General features: G+C 49.0%; 1 protein-coding gene across 2 annotated transcripts in view; it reads left to right on the forward strand.

Moving 5' to 3' along the window:
- Window positions 1–14,220, forward strand: part of TNIP1 (TNFAIP3 interacting protein 1) — a 51,660-nt gene that overhangs the window by 16,072 nt on the left and 21,368 nt on the right. For both annotated transcript variants that reach the window (XM_003782030.3, XM_012808365.2), the window contains exons 2-8: window positions 252–402; window positions 1,561–1,695; window positions 3,107–3,192; window positions 4,788–4,868; window positions 7,457–7,648; window positions 11,906–12,000; window positions 13,810–13,933. In XM_003782030.3, the coding sequence (XP_003782078.1) occupies window positions 267–402; window positions 1,561–1,695; window positions 3,107–3,192; window positions 4,788–4,868; window positions 7,457–7,648; window positions 11,906–12,000; window positions 13,810–13,933 (849 nt within the window). In that variant the 5' untranslated portion in view covers window positions 252–266. The remainder of the gene's footprint in view (window positions 1–251; window positions 403–1,560; window positions 1,696–3,106; window positions 3,193–4,787; window positions 4,869–7,456; window positions 7,649–11,905; window positions 12,001–13,809; window positions 13,934–14,220) is intronic.

The raw sequence follows: 14,220 nt of genomic DNA on the forward strand, positions 1-14,220 counted from the left end.
TGGCGCCTTAGCCACTTGAGCCACAGGCGCCAAGCCGAGGTTTTATTTTTTTTAATTAGATCATAAGTGCATAGATCATGTATACCTTAATGCATGTATGGGGTACAATGTACTGATTTCATATAGAATTAGGAGTGTTTATGTCACACTGGTTAATATAAACCTCATTTTGTTTACTTAATTATTGTGTTAAGACATTTATACTCTATACTTAATAAATCCAACAAGTACCCTTGCATTATGCACTATAGGGCTGAGCTATCCTCATGGAAGGGAGAGGACCATACCGGATCTACGACCCTGGGGGTGGCGTGCCTCCAGGAGAGGCATCCGCAGCTTTTGAGCGCCTAGTGGAGGAGAATTCCCGGCTGAAGGAAAAAATGCAAGGGATAAAGATGTTAGGTAAAGCAGACCCTGCACCCTCCCTGCGAGCTCCTCTCCCTGCAGCCTGTGATACCAGCCCCTCTACCCAGCAGTAGAGAATGCAGCTGGCATGCCTCACCCCAAGTTACCCCTCTGTCCTGCCTGGCCCAGCATTGGCTCCTGTCCCACAGCTGTGTCTTTATGAAGTTCTGTAGCATGGTGACAATATCTCTTGCCCTGATTCACCAGAACTTCAAAATCAGGATGACAAGACTCAGGGTACTTTGAGGGGCCAAGAGAGAGATGTGAGATGTAGGAGAGGGAGCTAGAAGGCCCAGTTTGTGGACATGGAACCAGAATGGCCTCATCTTCTCAAGGCATGGTCCCCAGGTGTTGGAACAGAGAACAGAGCTTGGCTTAGAGCAAGGAGGTAGTAGGTCCTAGTGTCCCCTCTGGCTTTTGCTCACGCTATCCCTTTTGCCAAGAACAACCCCACCCACCTCCACATGACCAAACTGTCCTCTGCATTAGCACCCAGCATGGATGCCATCTCCTCCTCTATGTCAGGTCTTCATTTAGTTCTCCATCCCAAGGGATCTCTGTTTCCTACAGAAGTCTCAAACTCTTCGCCTTGCTGCCACCTTCTCTGGTCTCAGGGTTTGGGGGTAAGCATAGCTCCCTGATTTTTAAAATGCTTTCTCTTTGCTTGACAGAGCCCTGCTTGGGATGGCAGACAGGTGAGGGAGGAGTGAACGTTCCCCTTCTCCACTTGTAGGAGGAGGACAATTAAAGCCTATGGGGCTGGTTGGTATCATGAAGAGTCTGCCCTGCAGACAGTACGTGACTCTGGGGCTTAAGCTGCAGGTAGCTCCTGGGTGTTATTGTGTTAGGCTAGAGAGCCCCTAGGTTTCTGTGGAGTCCACAGATTGGGTGTGAAGGCAGATGTAAAAGGGATAGCAAATTTTCCTAGATTCCCTTCCACTCCTATTTCTCCTGTTTGCTGGGCCTTCTTGCTTCCTCTAGCCTGTTTCTGGTGTGGGGCAGAAGAGTTTGTCCCATTTTGTCCACAGACTGACAGTAGGAGTGAAGTCTAGGGCCTGGAGTCTTGACAGCTGGGCAGAAGCAGTTTTCAGGGTCTGGAGAACCAGTGCACTGAGCTTAGTAAATGGTTTTGCTCCTTCTTCCCATTGCCTCCAGGGGAGCTTTTGGAAGAGTCCCAGATGGAAGCATCCAGACTCCGGCAGAAGGCAGAGGAGCTAGTAAAGGACAATGAGCCGCTCCCACCACCTTCTCCCTCCTTGGGCTCCTTCGACCAGCTGGCTGAACTCACAGGTACGAGAGCAATCTGGGTACCTCTGCCTTTTCCCACCCCCAAACTGCCTAACCCTTAACAGTGAACTCCCTTCTTATTCTGAAACCCACACCCTTTCACTTATCCTCCAGCCACTGATCCCCCCCCCCATTTATTTTGTAGCTGCAGCATCTCTCAGAAAGTCAGATTTGGAAGGGACTTCAAAATAATGTTAAAAATGGCCAGTGACATAGCACTCCTGAGGTCCTGGCACACGTTAGCAATGGATCACGGTCAACTGCACTGCAATCTTGTGGCCTCAGAATCTTTATCAGCAATTTATTCAACAAATATTTAGTGAGTAGCTACTGTGTGCCAGGCCTAGCACTCCAGGCAGCTACTTCCCGTCACTCGGAGTTGGCATATGAGTTGAAAGCTTTCTGGTCTGTGCACCTCACTCCCACTTCCATGTTATAGTTTGGGAAGCTGAGGCCCAGAGAAGGGGCTAGACCTGTCTGGTAGGCTGCTGCAGTGTATTTCAGATATAAACTTACTACCTGTTATCTATGTACTACCTGTTAGAGGAGAGGGTGAGGGTGCCTCGGGGGCAGAGTCCTATGTATGGTCATCACACATCTTCCCTGGCATGTCTCCAAGTCCAGGGCAAGGTCTGAACCTTGGGAGGTAAAATTTCCCCTGACTCTGTCCCCTTGGGACTCAGATGCTGCTTTCTACAGCTCTGCCTTATGTTCTTGGCCCAGGCCACTGTGACAGCCTTCCATTGGGCTGGTGGTTAGGTTTGCTGAATAGACAAATAGAAGAAAGTGATGCTCTCAGAGTCCACTGTGCTGCAGTCAGTGGAAATTCCAGCCTCCACTTGCCCAATCAGCAATGTTTTCTGCATCCCTAATTGCTGCCAGACCTACCCCCAGAGTGAGACACTAAGGGACCTTCAAGTGGCTCCCTGTATGAAGACCCCCCCCAGGAGGTTGTGAAGGGAGAGCCAAGTCTGTCTTGGTTGTGGAATTGCTGGTTATGTGACTGTGGCCAAGATGACAACTTTCCCAAGCTTTATTTTCCATACCTTTAAAATGGGAGTAGGGACTGTTACAAGAATGGCTGGAATAATAGCTATAAAAACACTTTGTTAATGGTACATCATTGTCCTTATCGTCACTGAGGTATGTCTAGAGTAGCAAGGAGCAGTGGCCACCTTGTAATTTTCCTAGCGAACCCAAGGAAGATGGTCTCTGTGGATAGGCTCTATCCCTATCAGTCCAGGGCAGGTTGTTTTCTCAGACCTCTTGGCCCTGGTGGGACTGTCTTCCATCCTTCCAGACACAGGTGACAACTCAGTTGGAGCATTCTTTAGTCAAGGCCTTTCCCTGACGGGGAAGTACCTGGACTTTTCCCATTCCCAATCTCTCCATGCATGCTCTCTTCTATCTTCAGGAACGGACCCAAATGTCCCAGCAACTCCCACTGCCCCTACATGCCCCAGTGACAAGCCAGCACCAGCCCAGAAGCCTCCATCCAGTGTAAGTTGTATTTAGAGAGTTGGGGTCAAGAAACCATGTTCTGACTTGCTGAGTGATATTGGGCAAATCAATCTCAAGCTGTCTTGGGGCTTCTGGGTCCTCATTTTGAAACGAAGGTTATAGTTTAAACTTACCAGGAAGACTCTGATTTAGACAGAGAATTCTTCTCATTTACTAAGTTACATAATGTTGGCCTGCAGTGACTGCACAGTGCCAGGAAAACAGACACATCTGACATGGAACTGATATTCTCAAAGAGGGCTCAGAAACTCTTCTGCCGATTGGCTGGAGAAGTTTTGCTTGGTATTCTAGGGCTGGAAGAGCCCCAAGGGATTGTATGGTGTAGTATCTTCATCCTAAAGATCAAGTCTGTGGGAGAAGGGCCTTTTTGAGGTCACACATGTAATTGGGGAAATGTAGACGAGGGTGGGGGAGGAAGGGGACTTTCTAAGGCAGGGCTAAGGCCTAGAGTTGGTTATTGGTAGCCCTGAGGCTCAACTGGGAGCTGAGCATAGGGCTCTTCCCATCTTCCTGCCCCTTTCTAGGACGAGGGAAGGCTAAAATAGTCTTTGAGAGCAGTTTTAATGAGAATCCTAGAGCCAGCTGCTGTTCCAGATGGACCCTAGCCTATTGATCGGTTGAATAGTTGATGAATTCTACTGGGAATGGCTGAGAAGTGTGGAAAAATCTGGGATTCCTTAGCTGTTGGCTTTGGGTAAAGCCCTAAAGGGTCTTCAAATTTGTTAGCCCTTTTTGAGACTCATCCAGGGAGAATAGGAGGGGTCAGAAAAGGCTCAAGGCCACACAAGACAGTGATTTACCCTTTGTACAAGGTCTTGGTCCCTACCAGGCTTCCTTCTGGGGCACACAGGTAGGAGGTTACACCTTCCACTTACATGCACATGTGGACATGCACAACTTCTTGCAGCTACAGGGTATCTGTCTATCATCACTTCACTCCTCTGGGATCTCTGAGACTGTGTTGGCAAGGCCAGCATCAGACTGTGCTTGCCAGTGGCCATGATGATGACTATCTGTGTAATCTGGGGAGATATCTGGGCCTAGGAGACAGCTCTGGTGCTATAGCAGGAATGCTGGATCTGTAGTCTTGACTTTAGTCCTTGCTTTTGTATTAATTAACTGTAGAACCTCAGTTTCCTTATCTGTCCAAAGAGGGTAGAACCTTCTGAACCACTCCATGAGTTGTTTTGAGAACTAATGGAGTTCATGGGAACATTTTAGATGTATAGGACCTTAAGAAAATGCAATTCTAAAGGTCAGCTAGTCCAACATCCCTATTTTACAGGTGAGGAAATTGGCCCCTGAGGGGATGTAACTTCACATCACACCAAGGGTCATGGCAGACTTGTTGGAAGCCCTGGCTTGTGCTCTCGTGTGAAATGATGTGTAACTGTCCCTATGAGCTCAGCCTGGGCCAGCTCCCTCTGTACCAGGTGGGCTGCCCAGATGAACTGGAAGTGAGAAGGGTTTTGTCCTTCCATTCTCTGCCCTCTTATTGCTGTCAGCTGTAGGGTCCCCCAGGGAGGACCAAGGTATTTTTCCCTTGGACAGTGCCTAACTCCCTTTCTGTACAGGGCACCTCCTCTGAATTTGAAGTGGTCCCCACTGAGGAACAGAATTCTCCACCAGAGAGTGGCGGCCGCACCAACACAATGGTGAGTGGACAGGCAGGCCTCTGGGCATGTCCTAACTGCTTCCTCTGGGTCTCAGCCATCTGCCTCCATCTGCACAGGACCCATTCATATCCCTTGGGTACTCTGGAGTCACTTGGGGACACATGAGGGACTGGAGGAGGGGGTGCTTCTCGCTCACATATGCAAATCCCTGGGCTAGTGACTTCCCCGACTTGGGGCGCACAGGCACTCAACCATTGAGAAAACCTGAGTTCAGTGCCAGCCCTGTTGGCCTCTGTGGGGCAGGTACCTCTGTGCACTATGACTCAGCCCTCTGGGTCCTGTGGGCTCCTGGCCCAGGGGAGTCGTGGGGTGGGAAAGGCCTAGGGCCTCGCAAGGCAGGGATGCCTCTGCAGCATCCTCAGTCCATACTTTGTAATACTCCCTTTCATTACCCTAACTTTGTCTTCCTTCTGTTCTTTTTAAAATGGCAGATGTATTGGAGAACAATTGTGAAAGGTCTAGAAGATTCTTCAAAGGTCTTAAATTCCTTACTTTCTCCCTCTTCCCTCCTCACTTTGAAGGTGTTTTTTATTGCTGTTGTGCATGCAATTGCAATACGTGGTCTAACCCTTCACTAATTATACTTTGGTTGCTGCTGCCTCATTTCACAAGGATTTGGTGGCAAGTGTTGCTCTTGTGTTCCCTGATTGCCTGTGTATCTGTTGGTCCCCAGTACAAGGTCCACCGATCTGGACCTTGTACTGTATCAGCTTATACTGGAATGTCTTCAGCCATGCAAGGCTCATCACTGCACGTGGCAGCTCTGAAGTTTATGTTTTGTCTCCTGGGACCTCTATTCCCTTGTCCTGTTCCATCCTTAAGGGCTCTGAGATGTTGATCAAGGAGGCAACATTCCCTGCTCAGAAAGTGTTTCACTTTATGATCCTAGATCAGTAACTTTAGCTCATTTAATAAGTTCCTCCTTTAAGCTACAATGTGCCTCACCTATGCTAAAGCAACACAAGACAGCCTCCCTCCCTCTGGAAGCTTATAGTCTAGCTGGAGAAATCAGAGGCCTTTGAAGCACTTCAGGAGCCTCACACACAGCAATCCTTAGTGGAGAGAGGCAGTGGAAGAGTGAACACAGAGTTGGAGAGGCAGCATTATCTCTTATCAGAGTACAGTGCCAACAGCACTAAATAGGCATCCATGGAGTGCCAGGTTGTGGTTCTAGTCATCATCTCTGCCCCAGAGTTCACAGAAGTGGGAAGTCAATGTGGCACAGCATACACTGGATTGCAACTCAGGAAACCTCAGTCCTAGTGCTGCCACTCACTCTCTGGGTGACTTTGGGCAAGTTCCTTCTCCCTATACCATAATTTCCCAGCCTTAAACCTGAGGCTGCCTTTAGCTCTGATGCCCTGTGATTCCCATAAATATCTGTGGAGACCTACTGGAGAGCCGAGCCCTGGGCAGGGTGGGAAGATGAACAGGGCTTGCTGGCAGAGAGGACACTGTGAAGGTACAGCCCGCAGAAGCATAGGACCTGGTATGTGTGGGTTCACGCGCAGAAAGTGGGGAGCCTGGCTGGACACTGCTGTAGTTGGGACCTGCTGCCGTAGGGCCCTGGGCACCTGGCAGAGGAGCTGGGCTTGATGTCTGTAGGAAGGTAGCAGTGTGGATCATTGGGCACAGTCTTAGCTTCACTAAGGCAGTGTCTTTGGCAGGAGTGTACTAGTTTGGTATTCTTTGAAATATCTAGAGCTGTGATTCTTAACTTATTTGGGGGTCTTGGGTCCTCTGATAGACATATATAGACTTAAGTTATGACTCCCTGCTTAAGACTTCCTGAGCTGAAGAAGCAGTATATATATACATAATCTATTTATATCTATCTATCTATCTATCTATCCTCTCAGTATCCATGGGATGTTAATTCTAGGACCTCCCATAGCTACCAAAATCCATGGCTGCTCAAGACCCTGATAAATTAATAAAATGGTGTGATGTTTGCATATAACATACTTACTTACTTCCCACTTACTTTAAATCATTTCTAGGTTACTTATGACACCTAGTACAATGTAAATACTATGGAAATATTTGTTGCAGTATATTGTTTAAGGAATAATAACAAGAAAAGTAGGTCTGTACATGTTCAGCCCTGTTTTTTTCCCAAATGTATTCCATCCATGGTTGGTTGAATCTAGAGTCGTGGAACCCACAGATACAGAGGGCTGGCTGTATAGTGATACCCTTCTCTGGGTTTACTGCTCTCACGAGGTGATTCATCCTCATACAAACCCTGTGAGGGAGGAGGGAGGGAAGGGATATGTTAACACTTAGTAGATGAGGATACTGAGGCCCAGTGGACAAGTGATTTACCCACAGTGTGGGAGGAAGGTGACTCTGCCGCTGGTAGCCAGGCAGTGGTGTGGGAGTCCTGGGTCCTGCCCTGTGAGTCAGCCCCAGACAGGGAACCTGTGTAACTGGAGAATTTCCCTGGGCTGAGCTGGGGTCACAGGGGGAAACTGAGTCATGAGGAATGGGGAAGCAGAGGGAAAATGGGCTGGTGGTGCCTGCTCAGGCATTGATGAAGGGTGGTCCATGTGCTCTGTCTTCCCCAGGAGCTGGGCCCCCTGCCCCACGAGGACAGCAACCTGATGCTGCACCTGCAGCGCCTGGAGACCACGCTGAGTGTGTGTGCGGAGGAGCCGGACCACAGCCAGCTCTTCACCCACCTGGGCCGCATGGCCCTCGAGTTTAACCGGCTGGCCTCCAAGGTGCACAAGAATGAGCAGCGCACCTCCATCCTGCAGGTGAGGTGGAGTGAGGGGCAGCCTGGGACACGTAGGGGTGCTTCCCCTTCACTTCCTCCTGTACTCTAGCTCCTGGGGACCCAGGGCTTCCACAGAGATCTCCAGGGGCTATGTTGCAGACCGACTTTGAGCTCCTTGTTCAGGGCAGTGAACAGGATAAGGAAGTTGTGGGAAGCAGCAAAGAGGAAGGAAATGAGGAACTATGGGGTGAGAAATGCTAATTTGGGTTTGGGATACCCTCAGGCACAGTGGGCAGGTTGGTTTCACTCCTGCCTTTGCTGTTCTTATGGGGGGAGGAAGGGAGAGAACAAAGGCCAGCTCTTTTTTTCCCTTGAGACAGAGTCTTATCCCGTTGCCCTCGGTAGAGTGCAGTGATGTCACAGCTCACAGCAGCCTCCAACTCCTGGGCTTAGGTGATTCTGTTGCCTCAGCCTCCTGAATAGATGGGACTACAGGCGCTTGCCACAACTTCAGGCTATTTTTTGTTGTTGCAGTTTGTCTGGGGCCAGGTTTGAACCTGCCACTCTAGTATATGGGGCTGGTACCTTGCCCACTAAGCTATAGGCACTGCCCCAAAGATCAGCTCAGCTCTTTATATTTTAGACCCTCTGCCCCCAAGGTAGGAACCCTCCTTACCCCCACTTCACAGGTGATATTGTCTTTTGCCAAGGTCACTTAGCTGGTAAATGGTGAAGCTAGGATTAGAACTTTGATCTGTGGTATTCCAAAGCCCATACTCTTAACCACCATCCCAACCTGCCCCTCCCCCATTGAATTCTATTTAAAAGCCTCCCTAGGCTATAGGGATGGTCAGATTTCCTTGCTAGGTCAGGCCAAGACCTTGGCATTATAGAGCCCTTAGTTTTAGTAGTGACGCTTTTTTTGTTGTATGACTTTGGTTGGACAAGTCACACTTATCCTCTTTGTCCACTGCTGTCCTTTTCAGTGACATGAGCTGGGAACACTTCCCTCATGGGATTGCTGTATTATCTAGTACTGTCCAGAGCATAGTCAGTGCCAGGAAAGAGTCACTATTAAGGTTTTATCATGGGGGCCAGGTGCAGTGGCTCATCCGTAGAATTCTAGCACTCTGAGAAGCTATGGCAGGTGCATGTCCTGAGCTGGTTCGGGACCAACCTGAGCAAGAGCAAGACCCTGTCTCTATAAATAGCTGGGTATTGTAGCGGGCGCCTATAGTCCCAGCTACTTGGGAGACTAAGATAAGAGAATCTCTGGAGCCCTAGAATTTGAGGTTGTTGTGAGCTCTGATGCCACAGTAAAGGGCAACAAAATGAGACTCTGTCTCAAAAAAAAAAAGATTTTATAATGATAATCATGCACACTGACCAGGGGGTCTTAACTTTGAGGGTTTTAGAAGTAGGGAAGTTTTCAATTATAATTGGCAACCTTTCCAAAAAGGTTGAAACTGAGGCTTCCAAACGACCTGTCACCTTAACAATGGAGATATGACTTGAAGTCTCCTTATTCTCTGGTGTAAGGAGTACTGGACCCTCCTCCTGTGCCAGTCTCTGATCTATGGTATCATCTGTGTCAGCAGACAATCAAGTGCCCAGCTGATGGGAGGAGGGGAGTCTATCTTGCTTGACCTTGGGAAGGGTTCATGTTGGCAAGTGTAGGCAGGAGCTCACAGGATGCCCATCCCACCTCAAAGGGAGGGTGCTTTGGGAGGTGGGGCTGGATGAAAGATGGAGCTTGCTATGGGGGCCTAGAGGGCCAGACTGAGAGAGGAGACCCCTGTCAGATGCTGGCAAGGCTCCAAGGTGTCCAAACTGAGCCCTAGCAAAGTGTGCCTGACGCCATGACTAGGGTAAGAACACCTTGGCATCCGCTTTTCTGCTTTGAAATGGAGATACATCCTGGGCCTCCCACAAGCCTTTTAATTTTTATATCAGGGCTCTGCTTGTTTCCTTCTGATGTCTTATCATAGTTTATAATAATTTTATTGTATTTGTCTTTTTTGTGTGCTCCCTGCTAGAATGTAAGCTACACAAGAGGCACCATTGCATCCCAGTGTCTGACACTGTGTACACATTTGGTGAATGAATGAATGAACAAATGAACTCACAGATGAGCTTTCTTAGACTCTTTGAAGGACAGTGCTGTTCTTTGAGCCATAGGTGCCGCCCCGACCAATGCTGTTCTTTGTGACCTCTGATGATCCTGTCTGTTGGACAGTTTATATCAGGGCATTTTCTTTATTTTGAGACAGAGTCTCACTTTGTCACCCTTGGTAGAGTGATGTGGTGTCACAGCTTACAGCAGCCTCCAGCTCTTGGGCTTAAGTGATTCTTTTACCTCAGCCTCCCTAGTAGCTGGGACTACAGGCGCCCGCCACAATGCCCAGGTATTTTTTGGTAACATTTTGGCCAGGGTCGGGTTCGAACCCGCCACCCTCAGTATATGGGGCACCTTACTCAGTGAGCCACTGGCGCTGCCCAGTATATCAGGATGTTTTTCAAGGAAACAGCCCTCTAGTCTGGAAGGGTAGGATAAGTAAGTGAGGCCTTCCCTGGCCTTCCCGTAGGGACCAGGAGGACGTTCTATTCCCTGCAGGCCTCACCACAGGCAAGAGCATCTCATGTGGGTGGAGGTAGATTAATCTGGTTCCTCCTCATTCATTTACTGATTTGTATCTTGGTTCACTCAACAAACATTTCCAAGGTCACATATTGCCCTAGGCCCTCTGTGAGGCATTGGGGGGTGGAGAGACTGGCAAGGATAATTTTGTTTCCTCTTCAGCCTTAGATCCCTCTCCAATTTAGAGCTAATCCTAGACACCTGCATTAATCAGAAAGGAAATAAAGGACCCTGAAATCTAGAGTCCCAGAGGGACAGGGGCCCTACCATCTAGTACCCTTGGGAGTCTGAGGCTGCACATCAGCCCCTGCTGCAGAGAACTGGAGACCCAACAATTGTGCCTGGGGGAATGTCCCCTCTGCTCCTCTTCCATTGGCCAAAACCAGTCACATGATCACCCCCTTCTAGTAGGGGCCTGAAGACAGAAGGGAGCAGATGGATGTTTGGTGTATGCTCTGTCCCCTACCCCTCTCTTCTGTCCTCTTTCCTTACTGGGAGAGGGACACCGATTTATGGAGTTTAATTCCAGAGGTGAGTGTCACTTCCTGTGTATCACTTTACCTCAGTTTCCTGACCTCTAAAGTAGAGATGAATTACTTACTCTGGAGGAGTTGTGGGGCACCAAGCAGGCAATGTATGGACAAACACCTCGCCACGTACCTGGCACAGGTTAGATGCACCGTGGGTATTTATTTGTTGAAAGATTGCATGACATTGTACTGATGCTGGACATCAGTGCTGCTAGTTGGCACCTCCCTTCCCTGCCCACCCCGACACGGAGTTGTGACCCCTCTTCCATGTCCCCCTGGTGCAGTGCCTCTAACACACAGGTCCTCATTCAGTATCAACTGGCTGACTACTCACGAGGCACTTCAACTCTCCTGGGCTCATTTGGCCATTGCAGCAACCCCACAAAGGAAGCAGAGGAGAAACAGTGTCCCCATTTTATAGAGGAGGGAACCGAGCCTCAGAGGTGAAACCTGAGCTGTACCATGCAAGCGTGGTGGCCTTGACTGTCTGCTAACTTCACATTTGACAACACTGGAGGCCTTTCACACCCTGCAGATTGGCAAAACTCACAGGCCCCTGGCCCGCCCCAGGTCTCACTTGTTCGTTTGTTCATTGGTCCATTCCGCTGTTTAGTCATGTATTCCTTCAGCAGGGCTAGAGAAAGTATGGGGAGTGGTCTCAGCCCTCTGGGAGCTCAGGTACTAGTGGGAGCTGAATATTAAAACAACCACACACATGGTTCTTCAGCTTGATTTGTCCCAATATGGAGAAGGGTGAGAGCGTGAGCTGTGAGTGGTGACGTAGTTTAGCTGCATGGGGAAGTCACAGAGGACTTCTCTGAGGAGGTGACATTTAAACTAAGACTTGAAGGAGTAGAAGTCAGCCAGGGCAAGGCTGGTGGGGAAGAGGTCTCGAGGCTGTGAGAACATGATGAAAGAGGAGAAGGGGTGGGGCTGCCTAACTTGGAGCACTAGTGGCCCTGTGGCTGATTCCCAAGGGACAGGAAATGTAGAGGAATCTGGATGGACCTAGTGGCTTGGCTCTTAGTGGCTGCAGCCCCTCCCTGTTCTCCAAGCTCAACCTACACTTGGGGATGCCCCCTCACTCTTACCCTCCTGCCTCCCCTCCCCACACCCACCTTCCCTGCAGACCCTATGTGAGCAGCTTCGGAAAGAGAATGAGGCTCTGAAGGCCAAGCTGGACAAGGGCCTGGAACAGCGGGATCAGGCTGCTGAGAGGCTGCGGTGAGTCTGGGCCCCTCAGAGCAGGCGTGGTGCACAGGTCTGATTTGGGGTTAGAAAACCTGGGTTCTGAGGCCTGGGGCTCTGAGCTGTGTTTGGCTGTCAGGTCTTTTGATCCTTTTCCTTGGTGCCTTTGGTATTTTCTTCCTGACCCTTTTAATATCTTGGGAGGTGTCTACGTATGGAGTGCCTTGAGAGCTTCAGAAGAAGGTTGGGACAGATTGCATGCACTTCTTCCTTGGGAACAGTTTGGGAATTGGGTATGTCGAGAGCGGGCATGAGACTTTGCTGCCCCCTGCTGGCCACCATCCCGATCACTCTGTCCTTCTGAGAACATGGTGGCCCCTCCTCTGGACTAGTAGGTCCAGGCTTAACCAGGGTCAAGGATCAGGGACTCCTGCCCTCCCTTCCTCTGTGAGATTCTGAGTTGAGTCTGAGGTTTGCATTTCACCAAGGATCTCTGGGATTATAATATAGGTGGGCCGAGGATTATCCTTTGGGAAACATTGATCTTGGCCGTCCAAGCTTGAAGGGCCTTTTGCAATTATGTATGCCAAACCCCTCATTGTGTGGAAGAGAAACTGAGGCCCAGAGAGAGGCAGGGACTTGCTGTGGTCCTACAGTGAGAAGGTGGCTCTTCTTGCCATCCATCCACTTGAGTCACCCCTGCTCATCCCATCACCAATCAGTGACAGTGACCTCCTGCCTGCACTATGATCCAGGATAATTTGGGTGATGCACCATCTGCTGGGTACAATTGGGCTCCAGTACATGCAGGAGAGGTCTGTGTTATAGATGGTGCTTGCCACTCTGGGGTTTTCCCTCTTGTTGCTTATTAGAATCAACAGAAAGAGAATATAAAATTCACAAGTATGGCCACGGTAATGTTGAACTCATAAGCCCTCTTGAACTTTAGAGTCAGTGTATATTTATTTACCTTTCAATGGCTAAGGATGTAGTTGGGGTTTATAGCCATCAATACTCCATTCATGCATCCAAAAACCCAACCTGGAAGAAAGACTCATAGATTGGAAGGCAAGAGTACAAGTCCTTAAAAGGCTTTGTAGTATAGTCGTGGGAAAGTCATCTACTTCTTGGTTTTTCTATTATTAAGTGGAAACCCAGCTTGCAAATAAAACCTAAATAAATGCTTTCTGTATTTCAGTCCAACAATGAATGGACATCATCGTTTTTATGATATGCATATCACCTACCTTATTTGCTTAACTTGATTCATATTTTTACTTAAAATTATAAAGAAAACTGAAGTGAATGGAAAAAAGCATTACCTATAACAGATAGAAGGTAACTCAAAAATAAATACAATGAAAACAGAAGCTCTGATGAAGTGCCATTGTTCCCGGAAGGCTCTGAGCCTGCAGCTTGCCCCTGCTGTGTTATCGAGGGGACTCAGGACTCAGGGAGAGGTGCTTAGGACCTGTTAGTACCAAACTCAGACTGTCTCCTTCTCTCCCTGGGAAATTTGATGATACTTGGGAGGGTGTAACTTTCTCACCAGAATGTGATCCAGGGCTATTGAATGCAGTGTTTGAGTACATCTTGGGGATCTTGTGTATATAGAGATCCTGCATCTGGGGAAACCCTGCCATTGAGGATCAGAGATTTTAGGGAAGCCCACAGATTGCCAGCAAGGTGGCTTAATGATGCCTTTTTTGGTTTTCACTGAGGGCAGGTTTCAGGATCTTGCTGTGCTCCCAGGACTCAGATGTAGCTCATGTGATGGTGTGTAAGGCCCCACAGGCTCCTTAACTCAGGGCCAGCATATGACTTCTCTTTTTGCTTCCAACCCAGGGAGGAAAATATGGAGCTCAAGAAGTTGCTGATGAGCAGTGGCAACAAAGAAGGTGCCTCCGGGTGGCCACTCTCACCGAAGATGGAAGGTGCAGGCAAGAAGGAGGTGGCCGGACAGCAGCAGGTACATGGTCAGAAATTCCTTCCAGAGCATCCTTGATTGCCAGTACCCAGCCCCTGCTTATCCCATCACCCTTCAGTGCCGGTGACCTTACTCCCTCTGGCACCCAGTGACACTGGTTCTAGTTGGTAGGTGGCTCTTTTCCTTAGCTTGGCCTGACATTCGTGCTTGGAGGCTGTCAGCAGTCACTATGGCACTATAGGAGCCTTCTTTCCTCTGTCTGAATAGTTCTAGTTCCTTCAGCCATTGCTAATAAAAGGTGGCACTGAGACCTTTGCTTAGTCTGGGCA

The sequence above is a fragment of the Otolemur garnettii genome, unplaced genomic scaffold (genome assembly GCF_000181295.1).
Source record: "Otolemur garnettii isolate 467f Iridium unplaced genomic scaffold, OtoGar3 scaffold00003, whole genome shotgun sequence".
Taxonomy (NCBI): Eukaryota; Metazoa; Chordata; class Mammalia; order Primates; family Galagidae; genus Otolemur; species Otolemur garnettii.